Below are 19,989 nucleotides of genomic sequence, written 5' to 3'. Positions count from 1 at the left end.
TTTCCCACTGAAAAAGTACACTTTTTGTACAAATCCGCTTTAAAGCAGAGCCCTTTGCCAATTGCAGTTCTATCACTCTGTTCTGTCTACACAAAAAGTCTTCCCGTCTTCATTGCTTTCTGCTTTTAATAAGTTTTCAGCTCAAATTCTAACACTTATCTCCTGTCCCTCTCCTGTCTCGCTCGTCTCATTCCAGATGTCAAGGAGTTCCCAGTGGGGGAGGCCGATCAGAGTGATTTGACTCAGTCCGACAGCGACGACTGCATTGTTCCTGTTCAGCCCTCCGCAGGGAGGAAGGTTGGTGAACTGAGAGTGCGGAAAATCAGCAGCCCCCTTCTTACCTCCCATCTTTGGGGAGAAGCTTGGAGACAGGTGTAGTTGTTGCACAAGGGAAGAATAAAGAGAATGTATCAAGGTTGCTGGGATTGTGGTTTTGCTGCAGTAAATGCATGAAGACGAGCCAGGGAGCGTCTGGGAGTTCATCTACGGCCCTGGAAAATAAAGTTGAATTTTGTTTTTTTCTGTGGTGGCGTTTTTGCAAGTTGTTATTGTTTTTGTTGGCGATCAGATCAATTCTGGCACTGTGCACAAGCATGATGCTGTTCTTGAGTGCCTACCCTAATGAGTGTTGATTCAAGCTGTGCCAGGGCTCCTAAATTAGCACCAAGTGTTTCTGAGCAAGGTCAGTGTTAAATGGATCACACATACTATTTCGGTGTCTTTGTGCAGATGATGGCATTAAATCAGTTACAACTTAGTAATTACCGTATTATTATGCAATCACCAATTGCCACCACAGCCAGCCAGACAGCAGGCTTGTGCCTGGGAGCTCCAAATCTGTCTTCAGATGGCAGAGGAGGTGCAAAACACCACTAGAAAAAACTAACATTATGGTGATACATAGATACATAGGTGACATCAAAACTCAACCAAGGATGAGAACGTTTGAAAATATAACAAAACTCATATGTGGAAAGCAATAGGGAAAAAATGAAATAAGGGTGTGGCTGTGAGTTACGGAGACTCTGAAGGACATGGGGGGGGGGTAGATTGAGGTGGATTTTTTTGGGGGGGGGTGTTTCTCATTTGAACAACTTATCTCATTTGAATGACTTAGTGTCTCGTTTAAATGACTAAATATCTCGTTTGAATTACTTACTTGAAAATTACCAAAAAACTCACTTAGATTGTTATTATAAGTGTCTGACAACATTATGGAAAAGATCCCTACAGAGATGGACCTTTTTCTTTACATTTCACTTCTTACGGTCTCTGTTCTAACAGCCCTTTTACTACTGCTAGTATTTGTGCGGGGAATGGTTTCGGATGTTTACAAAAGAGGTCACGCCGAATCTTATTAGAGCTGACCATTAATTTGAGGTAGCAGCCCGAGACATGGAGAAACTGCTAGCAATAATTTATTTCCAAAGTCATGGCTGAATATTTAGCTGATTTCAGCAATGTGGATGAGGCATTTGAATTCAATGACCACCCGTATTTATTTGAGCCAGATTATATAGATGAAGAGCTCTTAAAGATTGAAGAGAGGATGAGGAGAGCGAGAGGGGCAACAGGCAGAGGAGCATCAGCCAGCTTCTTTGGATGGCAGTAGTCATCAACTAAAACTGGCGATCTGTCGCTAGTTTCATATGTGATGGGCGATCTCTGGTTTCATATGCATATGCATTATATGCTGGTTTCATTTACATATGAAACTAATCGCTGGTTTCATAAACCAATCACTGTCATTACACATCAGGATGTGATCCCAGAAATTTGAATCAGTTCATCTGGACCCAAAGTTTAGTGGGATAAATATTTTATCACTCATCATAGTGACTTCATCGGTCTCAGCTGACTGCAGGGTTGTTATACAGCTGTGTTGTTGATAAGGTTGGGGATACCTGCAGTCAACCATATGCTGGTTTCATATGCATATGTAACCGTGAGTAAGTTTTTTTTTAGTAATTTTCAAGTCATTCAAATGAGATATTAAGTTGTTCAAACGAGATACTAAGTCAATCAAATGAGATACTAATTAATTCAAATGAGATACTAAGTCATTCAAACGAGATACTAAGTCAATCAAACGAGATACTAAGTCAATCAAATGAGATACTAACTTGTTCAAATGAGAGACTGAGTCAATCAAATGAGATAACCCCTCAAAAAAAAAGATCCTCCTTCTCAATCCCCCTCCCCCCTGTCCTTCAGAGCCTCCGTAGCCTTGTGTTGTCATGATTACATACTAAAATCTTTGACCAGTCCACTTGTGGGACATGTGAGATAAGTTTTGAATAGAACTCCTTATTGACATTTGTTGCCGGAGTTGCCCCAATCAACTTATTTATTTATTTACTTATTTGCTTGTTTTTTTGTTTTTGTTTTTTTCAATGATGTCTTTCTGCAAGTTCTGCTTGATGTTTTCTACTGCATCTCACCTACAAAGTTAGTCACAGTTTTCTTGAAAAACAAGGTGGGCAGGTAGACATCTTCTCATAGCGCTTTTCTCCTGAGACAGTAAGAAAGCTGAGAAGCATGGGAAGACACAGGAGAGAAAGTTCTGGTCCCAGGACCAGGCAGGCTTTGGTGTGGTCCTTGAAAAGGGGATATTAACCACTATACAAATATCACAGAGCATGCAGATGATGACCTTTCTTCCTCTTCTCTGCTCTTGTTCAAATGTTAATGAATGAGATCAAATGGAATTAAATAAATAGCACAATCCATGCATCTGACTAAATAAAGATCCAACTATCTCTTCAGGTGTCAGAGCGGATTCGTGTGGAGATCGTGTCCTTGAGCCTGAGGCCTGAGTCACATGTGGCCCAGGACCACAGCATTGTGCGTCTTTTTGTGGAGTATTCACTCCTGGACCTGCCCTCAGAGGAGACGCCCCTGTCCCTGCCTAAGCCCCTGCCGGGACAGAGCATCCACTACAACTACAGCAACGGTAAGGGTACAGAGACGCACTTCCTGGTTATGATCACCTAGGAGGACCTGTGATTAGAGAGAGACCATCTTGTGACTTCTTGGGTTTCTCGGTACAATAAAAGAGAGGGAAAAAAGCCCAAAGATACAAACATTAAAGTTAACATTATTGAAAGAACTTTTAAAGTACTTCCTAAATAATGTGTTAAGGACAAATTGCCCTGTGTGGCCTCGTATGAACTTGCAAGTATGTGTGCTGACTATGAGATCTGACTTGTCCTATCTTCCCAGTAATTCATGTAGATGTGGAAAACAACAGAGCGAGGCGGGAGTTGTTGAAGGGAGTCCTGGAGGGACACAATCCTCAGATTGAAAGGTACCGTGAAATCTGTGAAGACAAGCCAGTTTTGGCAGACGATGGACCTGACTGCCCATAATGTGTTCTTATTTTGATTTCATCAGCTTTAAAATGCGTGTGTGTGTGTGTGTTTCATGGATGCCTAGTTATTTTTACCATTAACCCAGGTAATTCCTGTTCCTGCAGCCCTGCTGTTGAGTTGTTGTGTTCCTATATCCAATCACAAGTGTGCAAGCACTCACAGGTGCACACACACACACATACACACAAACATACCCACAGTGAAAGAGGAAGACCCTCTATGATAATAAGATGCTGTTGTGGTATAAACAAGATAAAGCCACATGTTACCTCAGTAAGTAGGCAGTAATGACTTGAAGAACTTCAGCTGAGGAAGTATCTACATTCTGTCACAGAAAGTTGAATCGGTTCATCTGGACACGTTTATTGAGAGAAACATTTTGTAACTCATCTTAAGTGACCTCTTCAGTCTCAACTAATTTCAGGTGTCCACACCCTTATAAATAATCATCATCATTGGCACTCGGGGTCACTCGGGGTCAAGGCGACTGTCCTCCCTCTGGGTCCCTCTGGGTCCTCAGGTGAGTGTAGAGGCCGACTCGGGGAGGATGCTTGTGTGGACAGCTTTTTACATGGAGAGGCTGATGCACCTGAAGCCACCACACGGTCCTTGGCAGGGAGTGGCCAGAGTACAGTGGCACCAAGAACCAAGACGATTGGGGACCACCCTCTGTTGCAGCCTTCATCTGCCTTCACTGCTGTTGTGACCTGGAGACATCTTCCACCAGTTCCACCATTGAGGTCTTTGTTGGTTTTTGTATGATAAATAATACAGTGGCATAACAACCAAAAACGATTGGTTTCCTAAGCATTTCCGCTTCCGCTGTGGGAAGATGGCAGCGCAAATTCATGTTTGCAGTGGCCTCACCCAGTACCGGTGTGGGAAGATGGCAGCGCAAATTCATGTTTGCAGTGGCCTCACCCAGTACCGGTGTGAGAAGATGGCGGCGTGAATTCACGTTGGCGGCAGCCTCACCCAGTACCGTCTATGCAGTGTCTTTGTCCACGTCTGCATTTCAGTTTTGTCTTCGTTTGATGGCTGGGAGAGCTGGTGCTGGAGTGGCAGGGAGAGGTTGGTCTGCTGCATCTTGTTGGCCCAGGGACCACAGCCCTGCCTGGAGCTGCAACCAAGGAGGTAACACCGAGGGTGGTCTGACAGGACGTGGAAGCGGGGCAGGCTAAGCTAACTGCTAGCCCAGGCAGACCAGCAGTTCTGATAACACTGAGGGCGGTCTGGCGGCGGCCTCGCCTGATGTTGACTGTGGTGTTTTTGATGTCGTCGTGTGGAGTGCGGGGAGGTATGTCGAGGGTGTCTAGCTGTTAGAGTTGGTGTTGGATCGGCTGGGTGAGCCTGTTCTGCTGTGTCCGGTGGGCCGAAGGACCACAGCCCTTCCTGGAACTGCACCCGAGGAGGAAGCACCGAGGGCGGTCTGACAGGATGCAGAAGTGGGGCAGGCTAAGCTAACTGCCCATGCAGACTGGCAGTTCTGACAGTCATCCTGGCGTTCGTTCCCTTGGACATTGATTTTTTTTTTGTTAGTTTTTTTGTTCTTTTTTTTTTAGTTTGGATATATGTGTTAGTTTAGATATATGTGTTAGTATGTGTTCTTGGAGTTCTTGTAGGTTTTGGATATGTGTTTTTGTCTTTGTGTTGCACTGCTGTGGGCTGGGGGAAACGATATGTTGTTTCATGAAATGAAACAACAAAGTATTCCTGATTCCTGATTCATATGCAGATTGCAGTAACCATTAACTAAAGTTACAATGGCCATGTGTACTATTCACAGTGGATTAGGGAATCTACAGGCCAATGGCCACTCCTTCAGAGATGAGGATGTGCACATCCTTGATAGGGAAGAATGCTGGTTTGACCGGGGAGTCAAATAAGCCATCTGTGAAGAGGGAATGACCATCCCTGAATCGAGGGGGGTTAAGAATACACTGTCTCCATTTTACAATGCTGCTGTTGCAACTATTCCCCAATCCTCGGTGAATGGTACACGTTGTCATTGAAACGCTAGTTAATGGTCATGGCAATTTGCATATGAAACCGATCGTTGTTTTCGGTCGTTATGCCACTGTGTTGTTTATAAGGGTGGGGATACCTGCAGTCAGTTGAGGCTGAAGAGGTCACTTAGATGAGTGATGAAATGTTTCTCTCAATAAATGTTGTGTCCAGCTGAACTGATTACCCTTTCTGTGATTTTCTTACCTGGATTATATACATACAAGGTCTGTCCCCATATCTTTAAGAATCGTAACATTTTGTGTTTCTGGCTCTATGTAGTGCACTTTTTGACAAACCTATTTGTTTAAAGCGCTTGTTTATTTAACAGGAACTCTTTAACACTAACTAACCTGTTGTGATTGGACAGTATCCGGTTCACTTTGGTGAGCGAGCCACCAGAGGAAGAAGAGCAAGAGAGAGAATGTGAGGATGTGGGCATGGCCTATCTCAGGATCTCTGAAATCATAGAGAAACAGCAGGACTTGATTGAGACCAGCCTAAATGGTTAGCAAATACACACAAAAGCACACAAACATTTATCTTTAGGCCTATAAGCTTGTTCTTTGTAGAAGCCTTCTCTCACTCTCTCTTTCTCTCTCTCTCTCTCTCTCTCTCTCTCTCTCTCTCTCTCTCTCTCTCTCTCTCTCTCTCTCTCTCTCTCTCTCTCTCTCTCTCTCTCTCTCTCTCTCCCTCTCTCTCTCTCCCTCTCTCTCTCGACTTGTGTAGTGGTGGATGTAGAGGACAGCAGCGTAGTAGTGGGCAGTCTGATCGTGTCTGTGGAAGGACTGGAGGCTCTGCGGTCCATCATAGAGGACCACACCCATGACCACACCTCCATCTCTTCACTCCAACCAGCAACGTAAAGGCAGCACAGAATCACAGTTGTTTTAATACAGCACATTGCGCTGCACAGTACAGTAAATAAGCAATAAATGTGTTGGATGTGGTAATACATAGGTTCACAATCATATAAAACTTCACTTAAGGACTTCACTTGGAATGTTGCCTGATGTTTTATCATATAAAAACATGGAACACATGTATATCTGATGGATACTTTCAGTCATTTTTTTAAGATGAACCAGATTCAGTAGTTCAGTTTCTTTCAAATGAAACATCTGGTTTGAAGCCAATCAGATGTTGTGGAAGGTAAAGTGGGTCAATATTCTATTGAATGTTTGAATATGAAAATATTAAATATGAAATAAATTATATTTAATATATTAATGTTAAATATTGAGTATGAAAATTCATGGTCTGTGACGGGCTGGCGGCCTGTCCAGGGAGTCTCCCCGCCTGCCGCCCAATGACTGTTGGGGTAGGCTCCAGCATCCCTGCGACCCTGAGATCAGGATAAGCAGTTTGGATAATGGATGGATGGAAAAACTCATGGTGCTTAAGTAATCAGTGGAATGGCAAGTCCAAGGAGACAGAGCAAAACAGCACAGTCAAAACATTTGACAGTAGACAGGTGGATTTCAGCTGTGCTGTATAGTTGGCCATGTCTATGCTTTGCATCATTCTATCCAGTCACTATATACTTAATTAGCAAACCTCAACCGGAGAAGGGAGTGACTAGAAATCAGCTGGTATCGAGATTAACTGAAAAAAAAAAACCGGCACGCTCTTGGTGCTTGACCGTCAGTGTCACTGTACATACACATTCAACATGCAGAAACTGTGAGCACTGTGGAAGGATGCACAATTTAAAGACTTGATACTTGAGAACCTCCTCTATCGATGAATACGGTGGGAAGTTAACACCATCCAGAAGGCAAAACAAGTGAAAATGTGTCATTGCTGTGGCGAATACATGAGCCTTAATATGCTGTCATTTGTCAAGGTAGTGCAGTGTTAAAATACACTGTCATGCTGAGAATGTATTTGATCAATTAATAACTTTGACAATATTCAAAGCTGTCCTGTCCTGCATTTTGTACATTACCACTACTGTGTGTGATATATTTTTACCATTAGACAGATTTTATGTAAAAACATTGTTGGTGTAATTTTAAAAATACAGTGATGTGGATTTTTTATTTCTTCTGTCAGCCTCTTCCATTTACAAGGGAACGGTGAAAATATTAAACCATTTTTGTAAGATCCACTGTACCTGAGGTTGACAGATAAGCCACCTGTCAAACACCGGCCAGTTTTAACAGTCGCAGGTCATTTAAGGCAGGTGTAAAGCTACTTTAGGTTTGGTTTAAGCCAAATGTAAAGAGCCTCTTTGTACTTGACTGGTTGAAAGTGAAAGTGCCTCTGGTGAATTGAGAAGGCTGACATGGGGGCTGTCTGCCCAGGGCCTTACCTACTCTGGGTAAATAAGCCATTGGGTGAATGAATTGTTTTTGGAAAACAGTCGTCAGTGGGATAACACACCATCAAATGCAGTTGAAGCACCAATGAATTGTGGATCACATCTTTGATGTGTTCATGCTATTCCCTGAATTCTCATAATAGCTACAGTGGATGGAGTGTGACACAAATGTTCTTCCCATGTCATTTCTGCAGCGGAGAGATAACTTGAATCTATGTGCAAGATGTGAAAACATTTATACATTTTAGGTGGAATGCATTTTTATGTTTCTGTTCTGAGACAAAGTCTACACAGGAAACTCAAAAAAATATGTGGTAGGCTATAATATGTAGTCCGCCATTTTGACAGTCTTGATCTTAGTTATGGCGATGGACGGAGAAACTGCTCTAGTTTGTAAATAGAGTAAAAATGGGGGGGGTCTCATCAAGCAATATCTCATGATTTGGCATGTTGACTCAAAACTTTAATCAAAACATTTATTTTCTCTACCATGGCGTGACAATCTCCCTAAGTTTAAATGTGACGCTATGCTGTGTCGACTTGACGCGTCACGCTTCGTAAATCGGCTTCTTTGACGGATTTAACATGTTTTATCGGTTTTATCGCCCTAAGCGGGAGGAATCTTGCGGGCTGCGGGACGAGGGCATAAAAACAAACAAACTACCGGAAGTGACGTTTGTGTTTGAAAGGCTCTCGGCCCACCCATTCATACGCTACAATGCAAATTTGGTAGGCGTGGTCAACTGGTACGTACGTTTCGGAATTCTCAAAGAAAACACGCAGCGAAAGGTACGTTGGAACTACCGAGCCGACGTCTTCAGCGGAGATGTGCTGCGCCACGTCGTAGCTGTCACTCAAAGGACATTTAAATGGCTACACCGTACAGGACCGTATACCTAATAACACGATAATAACATTTTTACGTGAATGGTTTGAAACCAGCCGCGCAAAGTTAGTCTCTTTTCTTTGTGGGCGTCGTCATTTCGTTCGTAAACCGCGGCTGTCTTGCTTGTTTTTGAACAGTCAAAATGAGCGATGAGGACGACTTTCTGCAGAAAGCAAGAACGGCATTTGAAGATCTCTGCCGAGCCCTGAATATGGACGAGGACGCGAGCAGCGAGGCATGGAAGAGCTACGAAAACATAAGCCGAAATTTCACACTGGAGGTAGATAAGTGTCCGTGTTTTCACTGTGTTGTGCATCCGCTGCTTCAACCGGCTCTGGCGTGCACTAATATGTAGTTAGCGTGGATCTACGCTTTTCGTTTCTTCCTTGCCTCCCAAACGCTTTCTCACTTACGAGCTGGAATTACTGTTAGGTTGGTGTTATAGTCATGTAAACTGACCGCTTATAGTTACGCACAAAAAGAATTTGGGTCAATACGCATAAATCTTTTTGACGCATCTTAAGAGTTGTCAAATATATGCTTATATATATATATATATATATATATATATATATATATATATAAACAAACGTGTAAATACGTACCACAGCGAATGTTTTGACACGGATATTATTGCAAATAATTGTGTTGGTATAATCACAGACCACTAGAGGGAAGGATTTCCAACATGGCGCAGACACCACTTGCTCCGAGTGATGATAAACTGTCAGATGGTAGTTTTACCTGTCTATAAAAAGTCTCTCCCCCCCCCCCGCCTCTCACACCATTTCCCCTCTCTGTCACTGTAGCGCTCTCTCATTTTCTCTTACACCCCATCTCTCACTCACTCCGACCCAATTTGGTGGCCTCGGGGATGAATAAAGTATTCGGATTCGGATTCTCCCTAGGCGGCGGGTGAGGATGGGGAAGGCTGATATTTGACCAGCTATCATACTTGTTTTCACGCGCTGTTGCATGCCGTTCAATAGCTCCCTTCCCTTTGCGTCTCACATCAACGTCAGCTCGGCAAAGCTTTGCAAAACGCACGGAATTCATCTTCGGCGCTGTTCGTCATGATTGTATACAGACTTTCGTTTCTGCATTTTGACTGACTTTTACGGTCAGCGTTTACAAATTAATGTGAACGTTTACACATTAACCCGCGGAGATAATCGATCATTGATTTGACATCAGCCAATAAACTGCCAAATAATCACGTTGACGTTGAAAATAACTGCGATTACACTTTCAGAACATGTCTGTGAATCTTCTCATTCATCCAGGTCATGGTTATCCAAAGGAGTTGAGTCAAGCGCAACTGGACTTGGTATATATCCGTGAAGACGTTTCTGACTAGACCAAGTCTAGTCAGAAAGGCACGAACTAAGGAAGCCTCTTGGATGAGAGGCGAAACGTCTTCACGGATATATACCAAGTCCAGTTGCACTTGATTCAACTCCTTTGGACACTTTCAGAACGTCCGCGCCGCACTATTAGCCAATCAAAACGCAGACTTCCCTCACGCTAGCCAATAAGAGGCCATGTAACGAAGGGCGCTCTGGTACTCTGAGAGTGGATTTACGAGCCCGCACGATTTTTATTCAGTGCCACCAAAAGGACAAATAGGCGTCCGTCCAGACGTTGTGCCGGATGCCGGAGAGAGAGCTGAAAAGGCCTATTATGAATATCGCTTGTTTTTCTTTTTTTTAAAATATATTATTTGTGTTTATTTTCTCCTTTATCTTTCTTGTCTTATGAAAACTCTAAGCCATATCATATGAGTGTATGATCTTAGTCTGTTAATGATACTGTTTGTGTATACTTGTATGTATCATGGATGTGTGTGTGTGTGTGTGTGTGTGTGTGTGTGTGTGTGTGTGTGTGTGTGTGTGTGTGTGTGTGTGTGTGTGTGTGTGTGTGTGTGTGTCTTGTGACTGACTGATTCATTGTAATGCTGTAACATGGGTGTCAACGTTGTTGTCGGCTGCTGTGCTGAACCATGTCTCCGTCTCTTGTTGTGTGGGATTACTGATTTATACATACAAATTGTGCATCCCGCATTGCTATGGTTGTTTCTTGTAGTATGCGGCCTGGAGAATGTCACTTTTCAAGACCTTGAGGGTTTTTAGGCAGTTCTCCTGCACATTCTTTTTCAAATTACATATTGTATCTTTTTTTTTTACATGTGTAAATAAAGAAACCACACTAAAAGCCGGACATATGGCCGTGCAGGGTACACAGTAGCCATCCGTTAGGGGTGCCTTAGTCTTCTTTAAACTGCATTACCCGCCTGCCCAGCTCACTCCCTGATCTTTCTGTCAAAGTTGCTTTATTGGCGAGAAATTTTTCTTTTTGTAAATACTGCCAAAGCATCCAGCCATCAAGCCATTATCCAAACCGCTTATCCCACTCAGCAATTCAATATTGTATTCAGCAATACAATCATAGATGTAGCCTACTATGGCAGTAGTGATTGCAATAAAAATGGCAATCCATGGAATTCTTTCTCAGTTCAGAATACAAATACTTATTTATAAGCTAGCGACTTGACTGCAAACAAGCACATGCAGTACACGTTAAAATACACCACATAGGGCGTCCGGGTAGTGTAGCGTCTATTCCATTGCCTACCAACATGAGGATCGCCAGTTCGAATCCCCATGTTACCTCCAGCTTGGTTGGGCATCCCTATGGACACAATTGGCCGTGTTTCCGGGTGGGAAGCCGGATGTGGGTCTGTGTTCTGGTCACTGCACTATCGCCTCCTCTGGTTGGCCAGGGTGCCTGTTTGGGGTGGGGGTGGGGGGCTGGGGGGAATAGTGTGATCCTCCCATGCGCTACGTCCCCCTGGTGAAACTTCTCACTGGCAGGTGAAAAGAAGCGGCTGGCGACTCCACATGTATCGGAGGAGGCATGTGGTAGTCTGCAGCCCTCCCCGGATCAGCAGAATATAACATTGCATACTAAACTCAGGTATCTATTTGTACTGTGTGTGTTTGCATACCGTTGTCTTTGTGTCCATGTGAGGATGTTGTGTTTATGTGGGATCTTTGTTTTTCACCCAATCATTTTAATTCCTCACTTTCTCTCTTTGTCTCTGCAACTCAATTCATGAGTTGAAAACAAACAAATCAACACAACACATTTGTATCACCAGAGCACAGTCCATATAAATGTTAACAGCACTCTCTCTCTCTCTCTCTCTCTCTCTCTCTCTCTCTCTCGCTCTCGCTCTCGCTCTCTCTCTCTCTCTCTCTCTCTCTCTCTCTCTCTCTCTCTCTCTCTCTCTCTCTCTCTCTCTCTCTCTCTCTCTCTCTCTCTCTCTCTCTCTCTCTCTCTCACAGGGTAGTGAGCTGCACTGGCTGGCATGTGCTCTCTATGTGGCCTGTAGGTCTTCAGTGCCAACTGTTGGCAAGGGCACAGCGGAGGGGAACTACGTGTCATTGACCAGAATCCTACGCTGCTCAGAGCAGAGGTAGACCCACGGTGCATCTGGACACACAACACCAAGTGTCTTCTTGACCATACAACCTCTTTATTGTAGTTATTGTTCTGATGTAGGTTCAAAATGAAGTTGTTGGCATCCATGTGGTGTTTTAAGTGTTGGCTTATTGGTTCACTGAAGACAAACTCTTCCTCACGCTTGAAGTCTATGAAATAAAGGAGGACGCCCTGTTTTCAGGGATAAAGTCACTATTTTGACCAATTCTGGTGACATGTGACACTTGTCCTTTGAGACAAGATTCAACTTTGAAATCGACTAAACACAGGTTTCGCTTGATTCTGACACAAACACACAATTTTACCGCCCACATATAGATTTAGGTAAGAAAAACACCTCTTCTGCCATCCGGATGGTATAGCGGTCCATTCCGTTGCCTGCCAACACAGGGATCGCTGGTTCAAATCCACGTGTTGCCTCCGGCTTGGTCGGGAATCCCAACAGACACAATTGGCTGTGTCTGCGGGTGAGAAGCCGGATGTTGGTATGTGTCCTGGTTGCTGCACTAGCGCCTTCTCTGGTCGGTCAGGGCGCCTGTTCGGGGGGGATGGGGAACTGGGTGGAATAGCGTGATCCTCCCATGCGCTACATCCCCCTTGTGAAACTCCTCACTGTCAGGTGAAAAGAAGGGGCTGGAGACTCCACATGTATCAGAGGAGGCACGTGGTAGTCTGCAGCACTCCTCGGATCGGCAAAGGGGGTGGAGCAGCAACTGGGATGGCTCGGAAGAGTGGGGTAATTGGCCGGGTACAACTGGGGAGAAAAAGGAGGGAAAATTCAATCCAAAAAAAAAAAGCACCCTTAGCAGTTGTTAGTGTATGTCAAAGTGTCTCTCACGGTGTTACCATAAATATCAAATATACCATTACCAATGCACAAGTTTCGTGCACCATGAGAGGTTTATTATGCAAAAATTCAACTTCACCTCCAATATATCAAGCATATCAAGATATTGACACCGGTACATGCCTGATGGTGACCAGCTGAAGTCAAAATATAGCTGAATAAACCAGCCAAGAATGGAACAATCCAGTTTTTGGCTGGCTCCTCTCCACTTTTAGCTGTCTGGCTCATTCATTTCAGATAAAGCACTTGATCAGTATTTTGGATGTGTGTATGTGACGTGCCCACAACACATACAACCTCACTGGTGTTTTAGTTTACAGGTGGCTTGCGGCTGTTGTCAGTTCTCTACACTCTTGTTTCCCTTCAGCCTGATTGAGTTTTTCAGTAAGATGAAAAAGTGGCAGGACATGGCCAACCTGCCCCAGGACTTCCGCCAAAGCACTGAGAAGCTGGAGAGGAATTTCACCGTGTCGGCCGTCATCTTCAAGAAGTACGTGCCCATCTTCAAAGCCATCTTCAAGGCCCCCTCAGAGGAGCCACCCCGGGTTCACCGCAGCCGCAAACAGAGGTATGAGTCGGTTTACATACAGCACGCGTTCAACTTGGACCTCACCACAATGTGCTCAACTTCACACCTCAACTAACACGTTGTATTGGCGGCGTTTAGCTGTCACTACTATCCAGTATTACTTACAATGCATGAAACGGTTGTATATCTTTCAGTTTTGTAGTATATTTGTCTGTGTGTAGGTGAATTATGTCATTGATTGTTGTGATCTATCTGATTGGCTGATAGCTGATGAAAATTTCCAATATACTGTGGCTTACTATGGAAATGTTGCTTAACAGTTCCCTATTACTCTGCCATCAATAACAGGCCATAAAGACTCCATAGGTGTCAATAAGTTAAATGACGGTCTTCAGACTTGTAGCTGTAAGTGTTTGGAAGTCCATGACTGAGGCCGACTTTTCTTCCCATTCATTTTAACTTTGTAGAAGACATCCATGCACTGTGTCTGAGGTCTTCAACTTCTGCTGGATTCTCTTCGTCCATGCTAAAGGTAACCAACCGCCCAGGGTTTGTTCTGTGTCACACCAGAACGAGACATAACAGGAAGCCTTCATCAGTGGCACAACATTTTAGAATGGAGGCTTGTCACCAAAGGATCACTAGCTGAAATACCTGGCCAATAGATGTGGACAGTGTGGAGGATAATCTGTGACCAGCAAATTTTCTGCATTGTTTTTGTTATCACACAAATCCATAACTTCAGTATGTCTGTGGTACAATATGTGTCAGCAGGTGATGACATATGCAGTATGCACTGTCTGTAAGCAAGAGAGATATTGCAGAAGTTACCTCAGTATGAAGAACAGAAATATGTTAAACGGTATTGAATTATACTTCAGCCGTGTATGTGTGTGCCATTTATCTGGGGAAGTGATGGCACCAGGATGCACTGTGGGGAGATGAAAAGCTGGTGGAGGGAGTGTGATGCCCTAGGCAATGTTCTGCCTGGAAACCATGAGTCTGGCCATTCATGTGGCCAATTTGACACATATGTTGTGTCAAATTTACACATGCCACAATATACGTAACTACACTACCGTTCAAAAGTTTGGGATCACCCAAACAATTTTGTGTTTTCCATGAAAAGTCACACTTATTCACCACCATATGTTGTGAAATGAATAGAAAATAGAGTCAAGACATCGACAAGGTTAGAAATAATGATTTGTATTTGAAATAAGATTTTTTTTACATCAAACTTTGCTTTCGTCAAAGAATCCTCCATTTGCAGCAATTACAGCATTGCAGACCTTTGGCATTCTAGCTGTTAATTTGTTGAGGTAATCTGGAGAAATTGCACCCCACGCTTCCAGAAGCAGCTCCCACAAGTTGGATTGGTTGGATGGGCACTTCTTTGAGCAGATTGAGTTTCTGGAGCATCACATTTGTGGGGTCAATTAAACGCTCAAAATGGCCAGAAAAAGAGAACTTTCATCTGAAACTCGACAGTCTATTCTTGTTCTTAGAAATGAAGGCTATTCCATGAGAGAAATTGCTAAGAAATTGAAGATTTCCTACACCGGTGTGTACTACTCCCTTCAGAGGACAGCACAAACAGGCTCTAACAGGTACTATTTAATGAAGATGCCAGTTGGGGACCTGTGAGGCGTCTGTTTCTCAAACTAGAGACTCTAATGTACTTATCTTCTTGCTCAGTTGTGCAACGCGGCCTCCCACTTCTTTTTCTACTCTGGTTAGAGCCTGTTTGTGCTGTCCTCTGAAGGGAGTAGTACACACCGGTGTAGGAAATCTTCAATTTCTTAGCAATTTCTCGCATGGAATAGCCTTCATTTCTAAGAACAAGAATAGACTGTCGAGTTTCAGATGAAAGTTCTCTTTTTCTGGCCATTTTGAGCGTTTAATTGACCCCACAAATGTGATGCTCCAGAAACTCAATCTGCTCAAAGAAGTGCCCATCCAACCAATCCAACTTGTGGGAGCTGCTTCTGGAAGCGTGGGGTGCAATTTCTCCAGATTACCTCAACAAATTAACAGCTAGAATGTCAAAGGTCTGCAATGCTGTAATTGCTGCAAATGGAGGATTCTTTGACGAAAGCAAAGTTTGATGTAAAAAAAATCTTATTTCAAATACAAATCATTATTTCTAACCTTGTCAATGTCTTGACTCTATTTTCTGTTCATTTCACAACATATGGTGGTGAATAAGTGTGACTTTTCATGGAAAACACAAAATTGTTTGGGTGATCCCAAACTTTTGAACGGTAGTGTACGTAAACATCTTTGCAGACAAGGCAGTGGTATTTCCTGATGGCAGTGGCCTCTTTCAGCAGGATAATGCACCCTGCCACACTGCACACATTGTTCAGGAATAGTTTGAGGAACATGATGAAGTGTTGTTGCCCTGGCCTCCTAATTCTCCAGATTTCAATACCATTGAGCATCTGTGATACGTGCTGCACCAACAGGTCCAATCCACTGTGAACCTCGCAACTTACACGACTTGGAAGTATCTGCTGTTAATGTTTAGGTGCCAGATACCACAGGACACCTTCAGGGGTCTTGTAGACTACATGCCTCAGCGGGTCGGCGCTGTTTTGGTACAAGGAGGACCAACAGCATATTAGACAGGCGGTCATAATGTTTTGGCTCATCAGTTTATTTCCTGGTAAGAGAGGAGTAGTAGTGTGAGAGGGAAGAGAAGGAACACTTTGGAGTACACCCTTCAACCACTGTGAAACAGCTGCAATGGTATTGACTCTAATGTTGATATATAACACTTCTGAATCATGGAGCTGGACACCAGTGGTTTATTACCTCTTACTGGTTCACCCTACTGTTGGTTTGATGTTAGTGTCATATTAGTGCAGAATGGTTTACCCACAAGTTTTTAAGCTAGTATTAACTTTGAGTGGTGAAGCTGACTACAAGCTTTATGCTAGTATTACGGTACTTCTGACTGGTAGGGCGTACCGTAGGCTTGTTGCAGGTATTTTACATTATAAGCTCAAGCTGAGTACATGCTTGTTTCTAGTTTTACATTACTTTTGAATGGTGGTGCTGAGTCTGACTACAAGGTCGATGCTGGTATTATCGAAAATGCCTCAGACGTGGCAGAAAGAATAAACGGGCAGTGAGAATGTACAGATCAGACCGAAACAAACAAACAACCTCTATCACTCAGTCACATCTATTTCTTATGCGGAGGGTTTTAAAGGTTGCTTGCTAAACTGAGCTGACAGGCTGGCACTTCTGGCAGACAGTAAGGTGCCAACAGGGATGAGAGAGAGAGACAGAGAGGGAGAGACAGAGACAGAGCGAGAGGGAGAGAGAGACTTATAATAGGCCTAACAAAAGGGCATGCAGAGGCTTGTTAGCATTAGCCTGGCATCATTTTTTTTTCTATTTAAGTATTCAATACTCTAGAAGGTTCTCACTGAGTATGCGTGCTCTGTTTAAGCAACACTCTGTTTCTTGCTCATAATAATGTACACTTACTCACTGGGGCAGCTGGAGGGTAAGTTCCTTGCTCAAAAGCACATCAGCAGCAGTCATAGACAGAGAGGAGAAAGTTACTCACTGATTTGAAAACTCCCATATTCTCTCAGCCAGTCATGGGATTTAAGCCTTTGTGGCTTGAGCCTGCTTTTCTAACCCTTGGGCTACTCCTTTAAACCCTTTCATTACTAATATAAGTATACACACATACCATATAAAAACACACACACACACACACCTTGTAGTGTGAACCTGATGTGTTGGCAGGCCACTGTAATGAGACAAGTCGGTGCCTGCCCGCACTGAGCGGTAGGGTTTATATGTTCTCGTGCTGCACCAACTTAAGATCAAGATCTCCATCACGTGGTGAGTGTAGGTGATAAGTATAAATATTTCTTTCTTTCTTTTTCCTCATCTCCCCTTTGCACTGGTTCCCTTTCTCCACCCTCTCACCTTACCCTCACCCACATAGGTAACTTCCCTATGATCAGCGATGACCTGGTCAACTCATACCATCTGCTGCTCTGTGCCCTTGACCTAGTCTTCACCAATGCTCTCTTGTGCAACGCCAGGAAGGACCTGCTGAACCCAACCTTCAAAGGTAACCAACTTAATACACGGCTCAACGATGATAGTAGTTTATCAGCATAAATCTTAATGAAAGGAATTCATCCTAGACAGAAGTAGAAATGGGAAGATGTGGGTGTCCGAGTAGTGTAGCGGTCTATTCCGCTGCTTACCAACACAGGGCTCGCCAGTTCGAATCTCCCTGTTAGCTCCGGCTTGGTCGGGCATCCCTACAGACACAATTGGCCGTGTCTGCAGGTGGGAGGCCGGATGTGGGTATGTGTCCTGGTCGCTGCACTAGTGCCTCCTCTGGTTGGTTGGGGCACCTGTTCAGGGGGGAGTGGGAACTGGGGGGAATAGTGTGATCCTCCCACAGGCTACGTCCCCCTGGTGAAACTCCTCACTGTCAGGTGAAAAGAAGGGGTTGGGGACTCCACATGTATCGGAGGAGGCATGTGGTAGTCTGCAGCCCTCCCCGGATCGGCAGAGGGGGTGAAGCAGTGACCAGGATGGCTCGGGATAGTGGGGTAATTGGCCGGATGCAACTGGGGGGGAAAAATACAAAAAATATATTTTTTTAATATATATGTATATATGTGTGTGTGTGTATATATATATATATATATATATGTATATATATATAAAGAAATGGGAAGATGTGTCAAACTTGGCATTATAAGTGGGACAGGGCAGTGCAGTTATTTGTGTGGATTTTGCTGGATTTCTCTAGCGTGTTAATAAATTATACGATTTAGGAGGAGGTGTGCACCCACTTTTTTTTTTCAATTTATGATTGCATGGGCACTTTGGAGAAGTTGGCAACATAAACCCCAGGACAAGTGGTTTGAAATTTACAACCTACTTGTTTTGAACAATTCATTTTAGTGTTGATTCACCTCTGAGAGAGTTTTTTTTTTTTCCTGACTGAGTTGACCCTGGGCTCCATCCATCTTCTCACAGTCAAGGAAAAACATGGAATGTAATGATAAAGATTTGAGCCATGTAAAATATTACATGGCCTATGTCATAATGCCAGACCCATATTGTGCCATTCTGGGCGGGACCCAACATTTATCACCTCTAACTCAGCATCAACAAAAGACAACACAATATGGTATGGTTGTTGCAAAAAATAATATTTTAGCCCTCTAGAAAGAAGTAGATATGCTCTTTTTTAAAGCCTGGCAAGGAGAAATGACCAGCATATTACACATGTAGAGGATAAGATACAGTGTTCCTCTCAGATCTGGCAACCATTTCTGTCTTATTTATCAAGAACAGCCTAATGTGTTCATAGACATATGTATATTTCCCTTTTTCTTTTGTTTTTATTCTTTCATTGATTCATATTGCTGACATCCCTTAAATTTTTGGTGCACTTCAATGTAAGTACAAAAAAAATTCTGTATCTTGGAAGAGCATTTTTTTTATCAACTTATTTTACTATTTTCTGTGGAGGGGGGGTTCTATGTTAGGCTATGGTCACACATGCACGAAATTAACATCGATGAATATTCACCTCCCATTCACTTCCATTCTATGCAAGCAAAGGGGGCGAATAAAACATTTTTTGAAATTAAAAAAAAAAAATTCAACTTTTTACAAGAAGGACCTTTAATGTCTAGATTTTAGTATGGACATTTTGTTAACACACTCTGTGGACCCACCACACGCAGGGATGAGCATTGGGGTAGGATGCAGTCCAGGCCGGGCAGCAGGCAAAGGTGGGGACCTGGGCGTGCCGACTTCTGGCTTTGCAGATTGGTCCTTGTGATGTGGAATGTCACCTCTCTAGCAGGAAGGAGCCTGAGCTGGTGCGGGAGGTGGAGCAGTACCGACTAGATATAGTTGGGCTCACCTCCACACATACCATGGGGCTCTGGTACCAAATTCCTGGAGAGGGACTGGACTCTTTACTTTTCCAGAGTTGGCCAAGATGACACGCACTGGGCGGGTGTGGGGATACTCACAAGCCCCCAGTTGAGCACTGCCATGTTGGAGTTCTCCTCGGGGAATGAGAGGGTCGTCTCTATACAACTGCGAGTCGCTGGGGGGAAGGCTCTGACTGTTTTGTGTGCTTATGCACCGAATAGCAGTTTGGCATATCCGGCCTTCTTGGAGTCTCTGGTTGGTGTCTGGATAGGGTTCTGCCTGGGGACTCTATAGTTCTGCTGGGGGACTTCAACACTCACGTGGGCAACGATGGAGAAACCTGGAGGGGCGTGATTGAGAGGAACTGCTTCCCTGATCGGAACCCGAGTGGTGCATTGAGTCATGGATTGGCCATAATAAACCTCATGTTCGAACATAAGGTAGTTCATAAGTGTACTTGGTACCAGAACACCTTAGGCCGAAGATCGATGGTAGACTTTGTGGTCATATCATCAGTTATGTGGCCGTATGTTTTGGACACTCAGGTGAAGAGAGGAGCAGAGCTGTCAACTGATCACTACTTGGTGGTGA

The 19,989-nt window shown here is 43.8% G+C and overlaps 2 protein-coding genes across 2 annotated transcripts in view; both read left to right on the top strand.

Moving 5' to 3' along the window:
* rpgrip1l (RPGRIP1 like) overlaps positions 1-7,403 on the top strand; it is a 42,972-nt gene extending 35,569 nt beyond the window's left edge. Inside the window, exons 22-26 of the mRNA XM_056281863.1 lie at positions 197-297; positions 2,767-2,953; positions 3,223-3,307; positions 5,746-5,882; positions 6,105-7,403. Coding sequence (XP_056137838.1) covers positions 197-297; positions 2,767-2,953; positions 3,223-3,307; positions 5,746-5,882; positions 6,105-6,241 — 647 coding nt within the window. The 3' untranslated portion in view covers positions 6,242-7,403. The remainder of the gene's footprint in view (positions 1-196; positions 298-2,766; positions 2,954-3,222; positions 3,308-5,745; positions 5,883-6,104) is intronic.
* Positions 7,404-8,577: 1,174 nt separating this feature from the next.
* rbl2 (retinoblastoma-like 2 (p130)) overlaps positions 8,578-19,989 on the top strand; it is a 28,246-nt gene continuing 16,834 nt past the window's right edge. The window contains exons 1-5 of the mRNA XM_056281872.1: positions 8,578-8,864; positions 11,929-12,059; positions 13,300-13,500; positions 13,929-13,993; positions 17,432-17,560. Of these exons, the coding sequence (XP_056137847.1) occupies positions 8,727-8,864; positions 11,929-12,059; positions 13,300-13,500; positions 13,929-13,993; positions 17,432-17,560 (664 nt within the window). The 5' untranslated portion in view covers positions 8,578-8,726. The remainder of the gene's footprint in view (positions 8,865-11,928; positions 12,060-13,299; positions 13,501-13,928; positions 13,994-17,431; positions 17,561-19,989) is intronic.

Source organism: Lampris incognitus, chromosome 6, assembly GCF_029633865.1.
Source record: "Lampris incognitus isolate fLamInc1 chromosome 6, fLamInc1.hap2, whole genome shotgun sequence".
In the NCBI taxonomy this organism is placed as follows: Eukaryota; Metazoa; Chordata; class Actinopteri; order Lampriformes; family Lampridae; genus Lampris; species Lampris incognitus.
The sequence above is the reverse complement of the archived record's forward strand: the minus strand, read 5'-3'. Positions and strand labels throughout refer to the sequence as shown.